Source organism: Argentina silus, assembly GCF_951799395.1.
Source record: "Argentina silus genome assembly, chromosome: 11".
In the NCBI taxonomy this organism is placed as follows: Eukaryota; Metazoa; Chordata; class Actinopteri; order Argentiniformes; family Argentinidae; genus Argentina; species Argentina silus.
Window position 1 is genome coordinate 10,794,260 of NC_139665.1, and position 18,728 is coordinate 10,812,987.

The 18,728-nt window shown below is 45.3% G+C and overlaps 1 protein-coding gene across 8 annotated transcripts in view; it reads left to right on the top strand.

The window, feature by feature from the left end:
• The window catches only part of LOC310812253 (muscleblind-like protein 2a), a 45,953-nt gene that overhangs the window by 302 nt on the left and 26,923 nt on the right, over window positions 1-18,728 (top strand). For 6 of the 8 annotated variants that reach the window (XM_083680709.1, XM_083680714.1, XM_083680713.1 and 3 more), the window contains exons 1-2: window positions 3,369-3,570; window positions 9,694-10,614. In XM_083680709.1, the coding sequence (XP_083536835.1) occupies window positions 10,441-10,614 (174 nt within the window). In that variant the 5' untranslated portion in view covers window positions 3,369-3,570; window positions 9,694-10,440. Of the gene's footprint in view, window positions 1-3,368; window positions 3,571-3,864; window positions 4,639-9,693; window positions 10,615-18,728 lie in introns of those variants that run through there. The other 2 variants (XM_083680711.1, XM_083680710.1) reach the window with 2 other exon arrangements.

Genomic DNA, 18,728 nt, shown 5'->3' on the forward strand with positions numbered 1-18,728 from the left:
TTTTTTAAAACCTGCTGGAGCAGCGAAGTGACTGTTCAGATTTGGGGTTGGTTGAGTCAGTAATGGCAGCAGCCAGCTACATCAGCCCCAGCCAACAATCGCTACGATAGTGATACCCCCTTAGTAATATAGCTACGACTCGAGAGTTTGAAATAACATATGATCAGTTGCTCGAACGAGCAATGCATGTTCGTTGGCTGCTGTCAAGCCAAGGTGGCATGCTGTCATCATCAGGATGCCGGATGGCTGTACCCTAAGTTGGCAGTAGGTGGAGGGTAGACCTGAACCGGAACGAGGGGTAACTAAACTACACAGCCACAGCCATAACTATATATTCCCTGCCCATCCCATGGCCACATCAGCGAATGTCGCATACTGTCCTCTAAGTGTGGTCAGGATGAGCCGTTTCAAAGCAGGTGTCAATCACTGTCGCAGAATGAGCAACCGTAGACTAATAAAATCGAGGTTAAATCATGTAAAGATTTGTATCCTGAATTCTAACACACACACACTGCTATCATGCTACTGTAATTATTTAGTATATGCAGTAAGTACAGTGTAACAAGCATTGTAACTACTCATTGCTGCACTGCATCAATGCTCTGTCCCTAACTCAGGCATGGCCATAATCCTAGGTAAGCACAGTCTTGCACACATGTTGACTTTAGACCAAAACAATCCCCGATTGTTTTTAACCTCTTGCAAACCTTATAACATATTGTTTTGTGTCCTGGAGAATGGTCCAAAGGGTGTTCGAACCAGCTGTCTATGTTGTAATGGTTAAGCTTAAGGAGTCGTTTATTCTGTGTTCCACACAAAGAGCTCTCCAGAAAATGATATGCAAACAAACCATTGATGATATTCAGGGAGGACATATAGTAGATCTTTTTTGTCCTTCGTTGTAGCCATGGAAACCCACTGATTGAGACTTGAAGCTATGAACACTGCCTGGACTAAACAAGATGGTGTTGTTAGGCAGCAGGCCTACTTTTATTCACTTTTTCTGATTAGTCTTATCAGATTTTTCTCAATCATGTACTATAAGCAGCGTTCAGTCGGCAGAGAGGTCTCCTCCGAGGGCTTCGAAGTGAAACACAACTCTGTATCTTGATGTTTAGGCTACTTGCTGACAAAAACAGGAAGGCAAGCAACCCATGATGCTTTTCTGTTTACTGTCAGTTTCTTTTCTAAATGCTTTGGAATCGAGAGAATGTGCCACATAAACAAGTGCACCGTTTAGTCTAGAAAATGCAGGGTGTGGTCATGTGGTTCTAGTTGTCTATTCACAGTGAGTCATCATTTCAGACCAACATGTAAGACCTATGTTTTATCCCCCAAAATAATGTCTCTCTTGGTTGTTAGGCCTAATTACTTAGGTTGACTATATTTGAAAGTGACAAGGCCTAGCTTACTATAAATTGGGTGTTCATAGCCTACAGTAATAACACTTGACTGCCCCTCAGGGTCAACCAGGACAGGGATAAGGAAGTACAGGGAAGGAAGTAGCACAGCATTTTTGTCTGGAAGGCCTTTGTTTGTTTTCCTGTTGGATAAAGGTATTTTTATCATCGGCATCATTAGGATGTTACGGACGTGTCAGGTGCTCTCAAAGTTATGCCTGTAATGTTCACATGATGTTGAGGTTGTTAAGGTTGCCCGTGAAAAAAAAAAAAGAGAGACTCCTCTTTTGAAGAGAAAAGACAAATGTGTCTTGTTTAAGCTTGAGCTTCAGTGTTTCGGGGTGAATGAAAGAGGATATTGATTTGAAATATGGGACCATGACCACAGTAGTTTACGTCTAGAGCTTCGGTATTTTATATGTAAGCTAATAGTTTTGTTTTCTTGTAGGAGCTTAATTTCTTACAGGACCTAATGTCCAAAGCCCGAGAGTAGCTGTGAAGCACAGCTGTAACGGGACACTGGTTTGCATCTTACACAGCACTTCCAGCTAATGACATAGTCCTATTATGTCACTCTCTATATATGTCCCATCCCCCCTCTTTAACCATTGAGATGACAGTAGAGCACGATGTGATTTCTCTACAACCTGTAAGTTCGGACACACATTGAACATGTGATTCATGTTGGTGAGAGCAACATCTTTTTTAGCGTCAGCTGCTAAGTTAGACTACAAGGCTACACCTTGTGTAGTTGACGGCGACTGAGGGAACATGTGGCTGTTCCCTGGTTTGAAAAGATCCATCGCTTCCTTGTTAGAGCATTAGCCTTGGCTTTATTGTTAAACTTAGCCTCAAGGGTTATCAGGTTTATCTGGCAGCGGACGGCGAAAAAGCATGTCTAGCCTCATTGATGTTGTTGATGAAGCACTCAGACTGCCACATAATTTGCAGTCCTTGTATGGGAGTGGGAGCTGAAAGCGGAGGGACAGATAAAGAGAGGGAGAGGGAAAGTGGGGGAGAGAGAGAGAGAGAGAGAGAGAATACAGCTGTTGTATTGCATTTGGATCGAAAAATCGTGAAGCTGAGGCTCTGACTCATCAGTTCTGTGCCGCTCAATGTCTCACGTGATGCCAAATGGGCTGCCGTCACCAGGGTGGGGAGGAGAGGAGAGGAGAGACGGTGTTCTTTTTCCTGGGGGGGGGGATGGTGTTAATTGTTCTGTTATAGAGCAGGCGAGGAGAGCTTATGATTCACTTCAAAACCAGGCTATTAAGCATGACTTGTAGCTTTTTTATTGTACGGTACTGTTCCGCTGGTAGAGTAGTTACTAGGTAATTATGTGGTAACCACTGGTACTTTGTGGTACTCAGCCTACTTCGAAGAATTCAACACAAGCTCTAACTACCTCACACGATGCTGCCGAGCACTTGATAATATTAATGCAAAAGAAAGAAATAAGTAATGGGCTGTTATTGTGAAATGACTAGTTTATGTTTAGGCTAAATTCCTAATAATGAGTTTACAACACCCCTTTAATGATGAATAATGGTGTAGGTTATCCCCCCAGGAATTCAGCTCCCTTATGCTCATCTCGGTGATTGTTTGCTTCGTTGAAGCATAACAGGGTGGGTTGTTTTCTTGCTTGTTAGATAGCCTAGATGTTCTACAGCATGCTTTTATTTCATTGAATGGCAAAAAGAGGATTGACATGTTACATTTGAGCTGGGCATGAAATTGGGGAAATACCTTTAACATCAGCATTCAGTGGCTGTTATTTGGAGTTCCGAGTTCTGCCTGCCAGTCAGTCCACTGCCAGCCAACAGTAAAGGCTTTGATCAGAGATCTGTTTCCCCATTGGCCAGAGCTCTGAGGGGCGGCTCTTGCTGGAGGCGAGTGGGCAGGAAGGGGCTGGCTGAGGGGGATGGCTGGAAGTGTTTCAGCCAGATAGTTGAGCAGACACTCCTCTGCTTCCTGCCTGCTCTGTGGCTGAGAGAAATTCCCTGTCTCGGCATGGGCCTCCGGCTGCAGTACTCAGCAGCTCACGGGGAATGACAATAGTTCACATGGTCATTAGCTCCAGACGCCGAAGCGGGAGGACTCTGAGCACCGCTCCCTCTACGTACGCCGGGGCTGAGTGAGAAGCACAACAGAGCCACAGGACTCAAACAAGGTGGGAAGACCGACTCTCTGGAATCTTTTTTTTTTTTATTTTTTTTTTTTTTTTTAAGTGTGTGTGTGTGTGTGTGTGTGTGTTTCTTTTTTTTTTTTTTTCTTTTTTTTTTTTTTTTAAAAGGAGTTTGCTGCAGTGTGGTGCATACCATCCTAGGCGGGGAGGGAGGAGAGAGAGAATGTTAGTGTGTGTGTGTGAGAAAAAGAGAGCGAGAGAGAGGGAAAGGGAGAGAGAGGAGAGCGTTAATGAGGGGTAGCTTGCCGGTACAGTAAAACAAGCAACTGCCCTTGTGGGTTTCGGCTCTGCTGCAGTTCCTTGCGCTTGTACTGTATTTGGAATTGTTGTGCTCTTTTGACTGCATAAATCTGGGAAAGAACCACACAGCGTGGCTCTGTCATCCCCCCCCCCTCCTGCCATAATATATTATAATAGAATTGTTAGACTTCATGTCCCTTGAGCTTTTAAGCACATATTTATTTTCTACACAGAGGAAGAGAGATTGTTGCCTGGCATGTTATCCATCCAGTCACTGGCTGCTCTGTAGGCTGTTTCAAACTTTCCTTTTATGGCAATAGCCTATATGTTGGTCATGTTAAAAAAAAAAAAAAAAAAGGCTTGTGAGATCTTTCTCTTTTTCTCTGGAGGTGGAGACACACAAGAGCCGATGTCCGGCTCCCTAATTAGCCAGGAATTCAACACACACAATTTTAATGAGGTCCCGCATCTTTTATAATCTCTGAGGTTGTTTGACAGTAAGCTCTGTATCCACCGGTCTGCGGTGCTGGACCTCATAGGAGCTGGCTGTCAGGATTTACACTGGTCCAGCCAGGCCAAAAGCGGCGGCAGGAAAAGGCCAGGCTGGTGTCAAACAGTTGTCAGTCGGGCAAAGGGGAAGTGGGCGTCTTCTGAAGGAAGACTGGTTCAGCCCTTCCTGTTAAAAAAAAAAAAAAAAAAAAAGAAGAATTTGAACGTCACAGAGAAGCAACGGGCTCTTTATTAACTTGGACCGGTGAGGCAGAGCAGCTTCCTCAATCGATTCCCAGGCAAGTGGTTTGCTGACACGCAAAGGTAATTAGCCACGCTGGTTAAAACATTTGGTGCTTTTTATGACTTCTTTTTTAGACGTTTTAAACGTTAACTGTCGACATCGTCTTTAACTTGAGTACTCTTGTGCTGTGAAGAGTGGAAAAGGAAGCTTTGGCCTCATGTTGTTAGTGAGACATACAGTATGACTGTCATACTGTCATTACAGACGTACTGGATTCACTTTTCATATTCTTGGGAGTGTACATGACATGGCCAAAAGGTTCTGTTGTTTTTTCCAGTGTAGGATATTGTTTTACTTAATAAAAGCTTTACTTAATTATGCTATGGATGATGTCATACTGCTCAGTCTGCCTTTAAGAGGAATCAAAATCTTTTCCTCATGATGCTACATTTAAAAGGCCCACACATATTTTCAAATAGTAAGTTGAAGTTTGACATTCAAGTTCAGGTGACTCTACTAAAAGGACTTCTACTGTCGTCTCACGATATTTTCTCCCGAAAAACGTTTGAGTGGATATTTAGTGTGGATGTGGATGCTCACGTAGTTACAGGAATGATACGCCTACACCAGTCCTGAAAGGCATAAGCATGAGAGGTATAATGTCAAGCCAATGTAAGCCAAACCTCTCATTGGCTAGCCTCTGCTATTGAGCTGTAGGTAATCAGGGCAAGTGATTGGTTCGACATACTATGGCTATGCTAGCCCATGACCAAATAGGGTGACCCGTGTTTTAGTTAAGGCTATTATGATATGAGGCACACATTTCTGCTGACTGTTATCTGCATTGCCTCTCTTCCGGAGCCCTGCTTAGTCCACTAACCTCAGCAAACCCCTCTCACTCACTTCTCCTTATGCTAATGACGTTTGATAACTTTGAGCTCCAGTAGCTGTAGCTTATAGGCCTACGCCAAAACCATTTTCATGGACAGAATAACTCCCATTGTATTTTGAATGAAATAATGAGAGCCACTATCTGCATTGCGATGACGATTGTTGAGACTTGCAGTAAATTGATTTAAAATGTCCTTTTTGCTTTGAGCTGAAGCCAGTGAAGAACATCAGTGTAATTTAATTTGTTTGTGAACTTAAAAGGGCAATCTGGGACGACAAACAACAACAAAGCGGTCTCCCTGCCACTTTTTTTATTTAGTAAACAGCCGTGGGACGGGCTGGAGAAATGTCACCACTCAATTTCATAGAGTTATGGGTTATGGATGCAAGGACTGACCATCCATGAGATCAAAATGATAGTTTGAACCATGTTTTGAAGCTATAAAGTTTTTGTTTACAACGCCATTTAGGACATATAGTAAGAAGATATTCTGACTAACAATAGGCCTATTGCTACACTATTACTTCTGTACTTCTAATACCAACCTGAAATGGGAAAGATATACCCTATATTGCAATTGAACATGTGGCCTACTTTTGTTCCTCTTGTATGCAAATATATGGCGGTTTACAATCTCTGAATGGTAATAAATTCAACAGAGCAGGGATTCATTTGCTTGGATCTTATACCTGCTGTTCAACCACTTGTGTTTATGCAGATTTCAGTGTATAGTAACACCTGGCTGGTGCTTTAATAAGATTCTCTAAAATGGGAACAAGTCATTTGTCTCTCCGGCTGACTCAATACAAACAGACAGAGACAGTGCTAATAGGATGCATACGTGGTATTCAGAGGTCAAGCTAATGACTTTCACTAGAGCAGACCCTGCCTGCTGGCATTCAAATTAGCAGATGACCTGACCAAGATAATGCCTTGCCAGCTGGCTTTAGTCATAATCCATAGGGTCTCTCTCATGCTTTTGAGTCCCCCCCTCCCTGTCCAGTGATGGCCATCCTGGTCGAGGATGGTACTGTATGGTACTGTAAATATAATCCATGAAACGTTGCTTTTTACTGGCATTTACTGGCATGGAGATTCGGTACAGTTACCCAAGGCTGTCAGCTTTTTAGTTTTTTTCGGGGGTGTATTTTCATGAGGACCCCATGACAGTCGTGTGTGTGTGTGTGTGTGTGTGTGTGTGTGTGTGTGTGTGTGTGTGTGTGTGTGTGTGTGTGTGGTCATGAGTGGTCAGTTGGACCTCCTGGTGGGATCCATTTTTTGCAGTCAGGTGTTTTTGTGTCTGTGGAATGCCAAGCTTCAGCTTTCAGCCCTGCGCATATCCCCACCCTGTCCTGGAAGCACCAATCACTGCAGGGATAGGGGCGGGGGCGTAGAGGACTAATCTCTGCAGGTCACAGCAAGGGTGTCGCATGGCCCTTCCTACAGTCCTACAGTCCGGTACCTGCGCACCATCTGTCCCTCCTCATCTGCATTCTCTCCTGGAGGCTAGGCTAAAGCTAGGCTGTGCTAGCTCTCGTGTGATGAAGTAATCCGTTTTCCAGGCTGTTGTCAATCTTTATTTTTTATTTTTTTATTTTTTTTCTTTCCTCTCTTTTTTTTTGTTTTCCTTACTGAGAAGGAAGGTAAGTCATCATCATTCACTGGTAACATGAGATCAGAAATGCCTGTCTGTTTTCCTTATCCCCGTCACCCAGATGAGGGCCCATAACACTCGGGAATGTGCTCTGCATTTTGTTTTGAATCATTTTGCAAACTCAAATTCCATCTCATTAAAGCATTAGGGTGCATTTGAGGTTGTCTGCCTACTTACCTTTTCCAGACAATTATCCCAACAGGAAGACACACGTTGGTTTGTGGGAATTGTGGATGGTTGGCAATTCACTTGATGATTCAGCTATGTAATGTTTTTAGAAAGAAAAATGATATGTGAATCAGTTAGAAACAGAAATATAACTGGTGGAGGAATGCAGTTTGACACATGTCTGAACAGTACATTAACCCCACCGCAACTACTTCTGGTTAGAATTTCAATGTTCTGCACAATAGCCTAACCATTAAGACAGTTCATGTGATTTAGTTTAACCGCAACTCTGTGTTTATGTATCCGATTCGGTTTGGTTGTAGCAACCAGTCAGATCAATTCTAGGCCAAGTCATTTTGTTGGAATAGCATGCTTTCCCATCTTACACACTGAATAAATTAGAACATGGTTTTTTTTCTTCTTCATGGATTCTAAAAATAAAAAGGGATTAATTGTAAAAGGTCACATCTGATATGATTCTTACCTGATTCTTTCACAGCGGTTGACTCTCCCCTGGGAGATACTGTGAAATTAAATCCTGCCTTTGAGAGAAGACTCAGTGCCAGAGAATGGGGCGGGCAAGACATCTCTACTGAATATGCAGCAGTAAAATGGGACAGTTTCTTAGATGACATGACAGTGTTATGACTTTGAATCTTTGTGTATAGACTAGCCTAAATGTTTGCGAGTGAAACAGACCTGAATTGCCAATGACAATACAGTACTGTGTGTTAAGTCAGGTGTCCAAAGACAGCTGTTCTCATGTACATGAGCTGAGTGGCTTTGACTACAAGTCTCGACCTGTTTTCATGAGCACTGTAGAAACTCCCTGCCCTGCCCTGCCATGTACATTGAATAGGATTCACACACACATGTGGACGGTATCTGATCATGTACAGCATCGTGCTTGTAACGTTGAGTCACTGTCTGCTGGTGTTGTTGATTGTGGTCTTGTTGTTGGCCTCCTGCCTTTAAGTGAAGGGATGTGTCTGATTGAAGAGTGAAGGGTAATCTTAAACAGCAGCTGCAGATTTTTTTACAACCCTTCCTTGTCCGTTGGCCGCCCCCCCCCACCCCCCACCCCCCCCCAACCCAGCTCTCCTTTCCGTCTCTCCCAGTTAGCACAAGGAAAATATTTCCAGATGTTTCCAAGAGAAAAAGGCTTCCTGCGCAGTAGTCGCTTGTAATGCATTCAAAAGGGAGGCTGAAGGCTCCGTCGCTGTATTCTGGCTCTCGCAATAGTCCCTTCTCCCCCCCCCCTTGACGCAGCCTGACACAGACCAGTGCCTGGACCGGATATATGAGGCGAGACACCATATTCTCTCTATGAATCGAAATCCACTGACCGGCCGTCAATGATCCAGCATCTCATTTGAATGGGGGGGGGGGGGGGGGGGGGTTGTGTGGTGCGGGGTTGTGTGGTGCAGGGTTGAAGCGCTTTGGGCACCAGGCAGTGTTGTAATCGTGTCTGGCACATGCATCTGTCTCAGTCCCTCTCTGCCTGTTTGGAAGACTGCCCGGAATACTGCTGCGCTACGCGTTTTCTATTGGCTTTCGGTCCCGCCGTGCATTACTCGACAGGGTGGGTGGACCCTGGGGCTTTATCCTGCTCTGGCTTACTGCACTCTGCTGTCTCATTGCACAGGGGTCGTTGCCATTCTCCCATTTGTATTCAACACGCTGGAGGGCTGCACTCACCTCCACAATGGCAGAGCGCAATGATCAGGGACTTAAACCAAGTGCTTGCTGAATAACGGCGTAACCACCTTTTTTCCGTGACATCATCCACGACTGCCGCTAAACACACACACACGCGCAAGCACATGCGCGAATGCAGATGCTCACACGCTCACACGACACATGCGCACGCACACAAACACACGTGCACAAACACACGTGCACACACACACACACACACACACACGCACACACACACACCCACACACACAGCCCAGCTCAATAGAGTGGGTAAAACCACAGTAAATCACAGATGCGGGCGACAGCAGTCTTGTATTTTCAACAGTTATATGCTCCTAGTAGCTGATGACATTAGCCTATACCCTTTCTCAGTGTTTGACTTACTCAGAGAACAGTCTTCATTTTGGCTAAGCCATCTGAAGCACTAGTAACTAAGAGGTGATATTTAGATCAGGATATAATAGGCCATGAAATGGAATAAATACTGTTAATATTGCTTGATTCACATTTGGAGATCTCTGCCCAATTCCTATTAATAAGGCACAATAACGATATCTCTATTTGAACATTTAATTTGATTTCTAGAAGCAGGATTTGATGAAATGATATTGTTCCTTGCAATCATGTTTTAGTCTAAAATAGGAAATGGAGACGATTGCGTTAATGCCTCAGGCAGTTGAACTCTCTCTGAAAATAACCTCTCTCTCTCTCTGTCTTTTACAGATCATCTACAGAAAGTGCCTTGTCAGACAGAATCCCTGCTTGAGGTTGAAGCTGTCCCTCCGCAGCTGTGACAGAAGATCGCTTGACCGCCAACACCCCTGCCCTCCATCTCATCTTAACCAGGCTCTGGCGGGAGAGAAACCCAAGCAGAAAGATTCAATTGCAGGAGTGGGGGGGGTGGAGAGTGGCCGCTCTGCCAGAGCACAGAGGGCTGGCTGACACACTCAGAGAAGTTTAGTCACTACCAACCCACCGGCTGCACACTTTTATTCCATTATCCAAGCAGTGCCATCGCCTTGAAATAGCGCCAGTTTCAATTCCCTTCCCCCACTCCTTCTCCCACCACCACCACCACCACCACCATCACCCCTGTCAAGGAAAGGACATTTTGGGGACACTGGGATAGTCTGTCAGTCCAGCTTGCCTCTGAGCATGCCTCTTTTGCCCTGTCAGTGGTCTGCACCTGGGACTAACTGATTGATGAGCGACGTTTCTCTGATTGACAGCTTCTCTGATAGCAGCAATCTCCCACGCTGCGACTGGCCACAAGGGGGGGGGGCGCAGGTTGCCAGTCCAAAAACTGTACTTTGAAGTCCACAAGGGCGAACGACATCCACTGACCGAAACGAATCATTTTTAGCTGTTCCTTCACTTTTAGTTGTTTCTTTTTTAAGACGCACCGAAGAGCCCTCAGTGGATCGCCTGTCCTAAAACAAGTGGCTAGCCTCTTATTCACCCAGCTTTGATATGGCTTTAAACATTGCTTCGATACGAGACACAAAATGGCTGACCCTGGAAGTGTGCCGGCAGTTTCAGAGGGGAACTTGTTCACGTAGTGATGAGGAATGCAAATTTGCGCACCCGCCTAAAAGCTGCCAGGTGGAAAACGGAAGAGTGATTGCCTGCTTTGATTCGCTAAAGGTAAGGAAGGCCAACCATAGCGACTGCTGTATGATTGGAGCTTTTCCACTTTGGAGTGCCATGGGGCAAACCTAAAGGGAAATAGTTATTCTAAGTGCTCGTGTGGTATCCCCAGATGATGCGGGAAAATCCTGTACATTAACAAAGACTGAAGAACATTTTGTTCTTAGAAAAAAAAAAAAACATGCCTCGTGCCAGTGAAGTTGGCTTGTATTTATCAATCAGATTGTAGATCATTCTACATTCTACAATCATTCTACAAAGTTTCAATTTGATAAATGTTACTTTACATCATGTTGCCCTTATACCTGTGGTAACTCTGTAAGTACTCTATTAATAACATTGTAAGTTAGTCATTTGTGACTGCATAGCAGTTCAGTTTGTATTACTACACAAGGGGAATAAGGACTGTTATAGCGCTTGTGTAACAACACAAACTAGGCCTACACAACTACCATGCTATCACCAAATAAGTAGGTACCTACATGGTATAATGGTCTAGCCTAGCTAAAGCGTGACTCTATGTCTGTAGTACTCCGTACCTGACTTCAGAGTCTAGGGAGGCCCTTTGATGTTGTTGGCATGGTGAGTCGATAATGAAGGGGCGGTGCTTTACACTGGTTGGTGTACCCCCCCTCTATCATTTATCTTTTTTAATTAAACGAACCATGAGATATGTGTTTAAAGAACCGTCCCATCACATTTCGCTCCAACAAAAGGAGCAAGGCAACGAGATGCCTCGCCCAAATGCAAATACAAAGTACGTCAGAACCAATCAATGCGCCCGCTCAGAAGCCGGCTTGAATATGGATCGCTAACATGGGAGTTAATGAGAGTGAGGAAAGGTGGGTTCCTAGACCATTGTGTGCAGTGCACGCTCTGTCACGTTGGTCTACCTTCAGCTAGGCAAATAATGGTCAGCAACTACACACCTGGCATTATAAACATCTCACATCTGAGTATGTGTGTTGTGGTTCAGCTGGTAGACATATTAGCGGTGCTCAAATTAGAATGTGTGTGTGTTCTCCAAGTGTGTGTTCTCCAAGTGTGTGTTCTCCAAGTGTGTGTTCTCCATGCTAGAGTCATGTGATGTCAGATGTGGTTGACTTATAGACTTGAAAGGTCAAAGAGGGCTCCTGTCATGATCCCTGCCACCAGTTGGAAGTTTGTCTCCTAACTTTACCATTCCACGTCCGTCATTTATATGACTGACCAACATTGGATTGGCTAGAGGTGTCCAGTGGTTCTATTTCTGGAGCATGTCAGCTGTTCCACATAAAACAACAACAACAACAAGAGCATGTTGAGTCAGGTGACGTTGTTTGTTCTTTTCAACCAACTTACAGTCTGCAAGCAGTTGACGTGGTAGCGGAGGACTGAAGAGTATCATGCCATCAAGATTTGCCAATATACTACAATATACAATATACTATATTATACACTACTGTATATGATTTGTTGTTGAAAGTGATCTAGCATTGTGATTTTTTTGTTGTTCGGCACTGTACACATTGTTTTTAGACATTGTGGTCATGGAGTTAGAAGTTATTCTGGTTGAAACCAACCTTGAAACCGTCACAACGTATGTAATCCACACTTAGCCTATTTTACCCTCATCTGCATTACAGTGATTCCTCAATGTCTCTGCCTCCAAAGAGTCGCAAATAGGGTAGTGAATTAGGTGTAATTGTTTTTCCCGAAAATGTAACATGATTTCGGTATCTGACTTTCAAAACTATCCAATTTAAACTAGGTCGCCTAACATAACCTGATATAGCAAATGACTGCAGTGAGGAGTGCACCATTATTTGTAGACAGCCTGGGAAAAAAAGAAAAAACATAGCAGTGACAATGATAAATGAACAGAGAAACTAGAGCAGGTATCTTGCAAAACAGTAATCATACGTGAATGTGAGCGTGAGCTATTGCAGCATTTTTAAAGGTAAAACAACCATAGAGGGGTATTCAGTGTGTCTGGCAGTGTCCCAAGGTCATGCTTTCGGTCAAAGGCAAGGGATAGAGTTACACACCTATGAGCGGGTTAGGATCGGTATATGATATCAATACAGGAAACTCATATCGAGTAGTCTTATCTTCTGGTGTCAGTCTCTGCCCCTATTAGAGCATGAGTTCTGATGGATATATGACACTACATGCTTTCTATTTACATAGAATATATATATATATTTCCATACAATTGATATCAACATTGAATTAGCAAATTGTGAGCGCCATCTGAAATGTCCTTCTCCTTGGCACTCTGCCTCCTTGATACAGCGTCCCTTTAACTCATCATTACATGACTTTGTGGAGCAAAACCCACCGTATGCACGACATTAATCTTGGCAGCTCTAGTATGTGATTTGGGCAACATGCTGTTGCAAATGAGCTGTATTTATGGTGCTATCAGCTGTTTTCTTGGCAACCTCTAGTTATTCGTAAGCCTTGCGAGTGATTGCAGAGCGTTCAGCCATTGACTGGCGGTCTGTTGCGGCTGCCCGAGCCTGTCAAGTCCCATGACGGCTTAATGGGTTAACAGCTGACTCCAATTGAGATCGATTTGTAATCGCGCCATGTAAGGAAAGACCTGACATTCGTTCGCTGCACCTTACTATTTCGCTGTCTGTTGAGAATGTTGATTTTGAACGGGAAGAGTTATTAAAGGGCATCCACTTAAATGTCACTGAGATGAAGTCCCTTAAGATCAGAACAGGCAGAGGTATGTGAATAGTGCCACTGCGTTAGATACGAACAGAGCAACACCAAGACCAGGGGTCTTGTGTGTTATTTAGGGATTAGTCTATCTAGGGAACCCTGCTCTGCTGACCTGTCCCTCAGAGGGATCTTCTAGGAGCCAGATTCAAACATCACCACCAGGCAAGCGTAAGAGCTCTTTGTTGGGACAACATAGAACTACAGATGCTCCTTCCTTGTTACCCAAGGCCTCTCTTTTCCCTATCAGACATTCCGTGTGATTCTGGTACGATTATCAACCCCATTATACCCGGAGCGCCTGCATGTGTCCTCACCCTCCCATCCATGACACGGTTATCTCGCCATGAGTGCAGTGTGGCGCGTGGCCGTGACAGGGAGGGAGATCTGAGAGGCCATTGAAAAGCCCTAACCTCAGAGAGGCAAGGCAGTTGCAGCGCGAGGCAGTCCCAGGCCGAGAACAGCCAGGCCTTTCAGCCTCCTCCCCAGGTCCCCAGAGGCACAGCAGTCACCAGACCAGAGGGCCCACAGGGCGGGGGATGGGCACCAGAGCAGGGGGCCAATGGCAAAGCCTACATAAACACTGGTGGATTGACCTGCAGAGGCATATGAAAATGGCAGCCTTTGCATTTTCCGTTTGTGTGCTTTGCATTAGATGAGCACAAGAAAAATGAGTTCTGTCACAGCCTCGTTTGTTACTTTTTTCCAAGGCCTTTCGGCTTGGTCTTGCTGCTCTCAGCATTTCCATAATGTCTAGAGAATTGTGTGTCCTGTAGCCCTGCTGTTCCCTCCTGAGGGTTTGAGGTTCTATGCTACGTTTGCCTTTCCTCAGAGTAATTACAGTATGATAGGCAAAGCAGTGACTTACAGCCATTCCGGGCCTCAACTTGTGTATGTTTGGAACAGACTTGACAACAGTAGGAGGACTGTCATCATGATACCTAGGGAACCATGACAGTGTTGGGGGTGGAGGGATGGGTTAGGGGAGGACAGAGCATATCTGTCTGGAAAAAGATGCAATTAGCAGAGTCATGTGATGATGTCACAGTGCCTGTGACTGAATAGCCTGCTGTCGTTGTTTTCCCTATTCCAACCCTGGGAGTACCGTCTGTTACTGGCCGTATGTCCACTGTGACTTTTTCTGCCTGTTGTAGGCTCTTGACAGGGGACGTCCTTCCCCTCAAGGATGTATTTGTATCCACTGGCTTTGACTTAATTGTCTCAACTAATCATCGGGATGTCTGTGGCACGTCGACGGCAAACCCCAAAGCCTGTAACTCGGACCCGAGAGCTATGGTCAGAAGATTGATCATGTGAGATGTTGGATTAATCCTCCCGTCATGCCTGCCCATCTCTGCACAATCAGAGGAGCTTCCAGGTGACCTCCATGCATGATTGAGCTTTCACAAACAACCTAATTTGGAACGTGCCCCAGTCTGTCATGTTTCGCAGGAGGACTTGTCAAACAGAAGTGTTTAGCTGGAGTAGAAATAGGTGGTTTTTTATGTTAAGGTGTTTCCTTTGCCAGAGATACAGCCCCATAAAGGTATCGTGCCCTGGTTCTCCATACCCAGTAAGAACATCTTAATCCTTATCAAAGGTGAAAACTGTCTATAAACACAAATGAGATTTTTTTCGGAGAAGGGGAGTACGAGAGTGCTCTGGGATCCCCACTGTGCCGTGCGCACAGCGTGTATAGTTGGGCAGGAAGCCTGGGCCGGATTTAAACCAATTATCAAAGATCTTGATTAAGATTCAGTGAGAAATACGCCGACGTCTTTGAGCTGCGCAGCTCCCTTAATGGCAGGGAGTTCAGAAAGGACAGGGGGAACAAGGACAATTTTGCAGGCTTATAGCTAAATCACTTTCTAGAGATGAAGTTAATCTTTCAGTGAACTTTTTAAAGGCCAACGTTAGTCATTTTTAGCTGATATATGACATCCTGGGGTTGTACAATGGTATTGCACAACGATTAATTGTGATTAGGTATGTGTATTTTGGGCTGTACATTTGACATTTTCTTAGCTCCTCCACGATTTCCCACGTGCAGTGACGTTATATTTAGCTATGCCGTAGCTAGACTGTTTGTAAAGTTAGCGCCCAATAGAATCCTCTGAACCCCTTTCACCCCTTCAACACCTATATCTGGCGTTACTTGCCCGTCTAGCTCCGTGCATTTTGTGAAGGAATGTTTATCCTAAATTCATGGGCATGGACGTGAATTTCATAACTGTAAGCTTGCTCACTTTTTAGAAGATGGGGTGGGGGGGGACATTCCTCAGTGTAATCCTCGAAACTGGACCACACCCTCACCAGAGCAAACATGCGGGGGAATGTATGGTGTGCAGCAGGCAGCGATCCCCCGGGGTCATTCACAGCAACAATGAAGCGCTGACTTGAGCTTAACGCAGGGCTACTGGTCGGGGACGGGCTTTGATGAGTTCCGCAGCCCTCTCATTCCTTAACGGGGCCTCCCATCACCCCCCCACCCAAACACGCCACACTTCATTTTGTCCATCTGACTTCACTCTTCCCAGCCTGGGCGCTTTGAAATCCGTTGAGATGGAGAAATATGGAGAGAAAGACAGGGAGGGAGACAGAGACAGAGACAATGCAGGAGGGAGAGATGATGAGATCAGCCTGGCTCCCGTCTTGTGACCTCAAACAGAAAGACAGTTGATGAGGGTGAGGCGTTGGGGAAGCGATGGCTTTTGGGTAGTGTTGTTGCTGCTGATGACTGGGGTTGATATGAGCACAGTGTTTTCCCCCCCTTAAATGGGCCACTGCTGTGACCCACATTGGTGTGTGTGTGTGTGTGTGTGTGTGTGTGTGTGTGTGTGTGTGTGTGAGTGTGTGCGCTCTGTGCTACAGCCTGCTAGTCTCCATAGTACAGCGCAGTGCGGGACCAGTGTGCCTCTGTGGGCATGGCTAGAAACAGCAGCACTGGTATCCTCAGCTCCAAAATCAGCTCCGAGATTGGGTCACTGAGAACTTGATATCTTTTCAGTGGAACAGTTGGTTGAGGCTGTCCGTGGTGCGTTGGCTGGGCCAATTAGTTATTCTGAACTTTTATTAACCTTCCCCCCCTCCACTCATGTGTGTGACCCAGTATTGAAACCTATATGATTGGAGACTTTTTAAACAGAAAAACTCTGCAGTACAGAGGTCTCATCTGGTCCTCACTTAATTATTTCTCTCTCTCTCTCTCTCTCTCTCTCTCTCTCGGTTTGATTTGATTAGTTTTTTTACTAAATCCTACTGCAGAAGAATACAGTATCCCTTACTCCTCCCTAATTGTTCCATCCTCACGATGGGGATGATGAGTTGTGGGCTTGGCCCTGCTCCGCACTGCAGCAGACCAAGGGAGATCCAGAAAGTGCAAGGCAGACAGACAGACAGACAGACAGACAGACAGACAGACAGACAGACAGGCAGGCAGGCAGGCAGGCAGGCAGGCAGGCAGGCAGGCAGGCAGGCAGGCAGGCAGGAAGCTCGCTACGCGCTTGACCTTTTACACCATTCTCATTACTTATTGACATGAAATGGAGCCTCATCACACCTCGGGGCAACCTCTGTTTGGATAGTGCTTTACCTGTTCATTTTTTGACGTATTTTCGTATTTTTTCCGACAAGTTAAAACATGACGACTTATCTGACACTTACAAGTCAGGAGCGGTGTTCAATGCACCTTTTTGAGTCTATTTTTTGCACCTTCTGAGTCGCTATCAAACAAACGCGCCCTCGGCTCCCACATTAGAGCTCAATCCCTTCTATCCTCTTGATAAATCACAGCATAGATGACTGACGGTTTTCCTCCCTGTCTAGGTACTGTGTTCTCCTCGTTGGGTTGTGTGTGTAGAAGAGAGGGGAGGGAGACGGTGCGGAGGGGTGGAGCTGAGGGACCCTGCCTTGCCTGGGAGCAGGAGACTGGCAGGCACAGCTGCCTCAGGGGGGAGAGAGACGCTTTAATGAGCCACAGGCCTCCTTAATTGACCTTTTAGAAAAAAAACTGAAGCTTCACCTAATTAGTCGGTAACCTTCAGGGCCGTATACTGGGGTGGGGGTGTGTGTGTGTGGGGGGGGGGGGGGGGGACTCCCGTTAACACACTCTTATGAATGACTGTGTCTGTGTTCCGTCCGTGTCGAATGAGCTATTCTGATCTTCACCGCCTGTGCAATATGTCGTCACAGCATTCACGGTGACGCTCACATGATATAGGCGCCCTAGATGTCATTGACCTCATGTCCATAGATAAGCGCGGGTCATCATTGATTTTTATGCTCACATGATTATATTTAGATCCCATGAGAATCCAGATGGATCTGTATGACTGTCGACTAGACTGTAAAGAAATCAGATTGATCTGTACGAGAGACGCTAAGTAAGGTGGTGGTTCTTACAGTGCTGAGTTGGGCCTGTCACCTGAAAACCCATGTGAGGTCTTTATGAGGTCGGCTGGGAAGAGGAGAGCCGCGCCCAGCCCCCCCACCCCCTACACCCACCCCCCTCCCCAACCCCCTCCCCCCAACAGCCCCCGGCTGCCCTATGATACAGACTGGGCGGAAACATTATAGATTACTAATCGCTAACAGAGTGAATGACTGTCAGCATAGCCAAGATAGACTACATAGTTATTTCCAGTTTTTCGTCTCTTGGAATGCCGATTGAAAGAAAAGTGAGGATGCCATGTTTGAAAAAAATGTAAGCCATTTGTTTTTGAAGCAATTGGTTTAGTAGTCAGATGAAGTAGTGCCTCAGTTAAATGCGGACCAACATGTAATTGAAGGGTCAACAACCGCATAAACAGTATCTAATGCATTCCTATCCTATCCAACTGCTTAGGTATGGGATGTGAGTGTTCGCTGGTGCTGGCCAGATTTGTTTGTCATGCTGTGCGTGGGTTGCAGTGGTGGGCTGTTAAAGTGGAATCTACTCATTTATTGTGCCTAAGTGTCTTTGCGGTGCATGGACGATTTATGTTCAGAGCTGGGGCCAACCAGATGCATCTCCAAAATAGTACCTCAGTCAGTGTAATGAGCTGCTGCTTTCTTTCTTGCACACCAGCCTAGGTCTTCACTTAAAACTTGTCCAGCGTATAAACACGAAGAACAGTTTAGAATCCATCAAGGAATATTTTATTAATGACGATTCGTGTTCGTTGAATATGTAAACTATGTGGCCTTATCTTATCGTACATGATTCATTCCACCGTTCCAAAGATGTGATCCAATGTATACATTGATTTTTTGTGTCTGCTGCACAGAAGGGCCAATGGATTTGATAATGAGTCAATCTCCTAAGATTAATGTGACTGACAGTGCAGGCTCGGCTGGATCATTATCGAGTACTAGGCTAAGTGATATGGTTCAACCTGCCTGGGTTAAAGCCCAACTGCTGACGT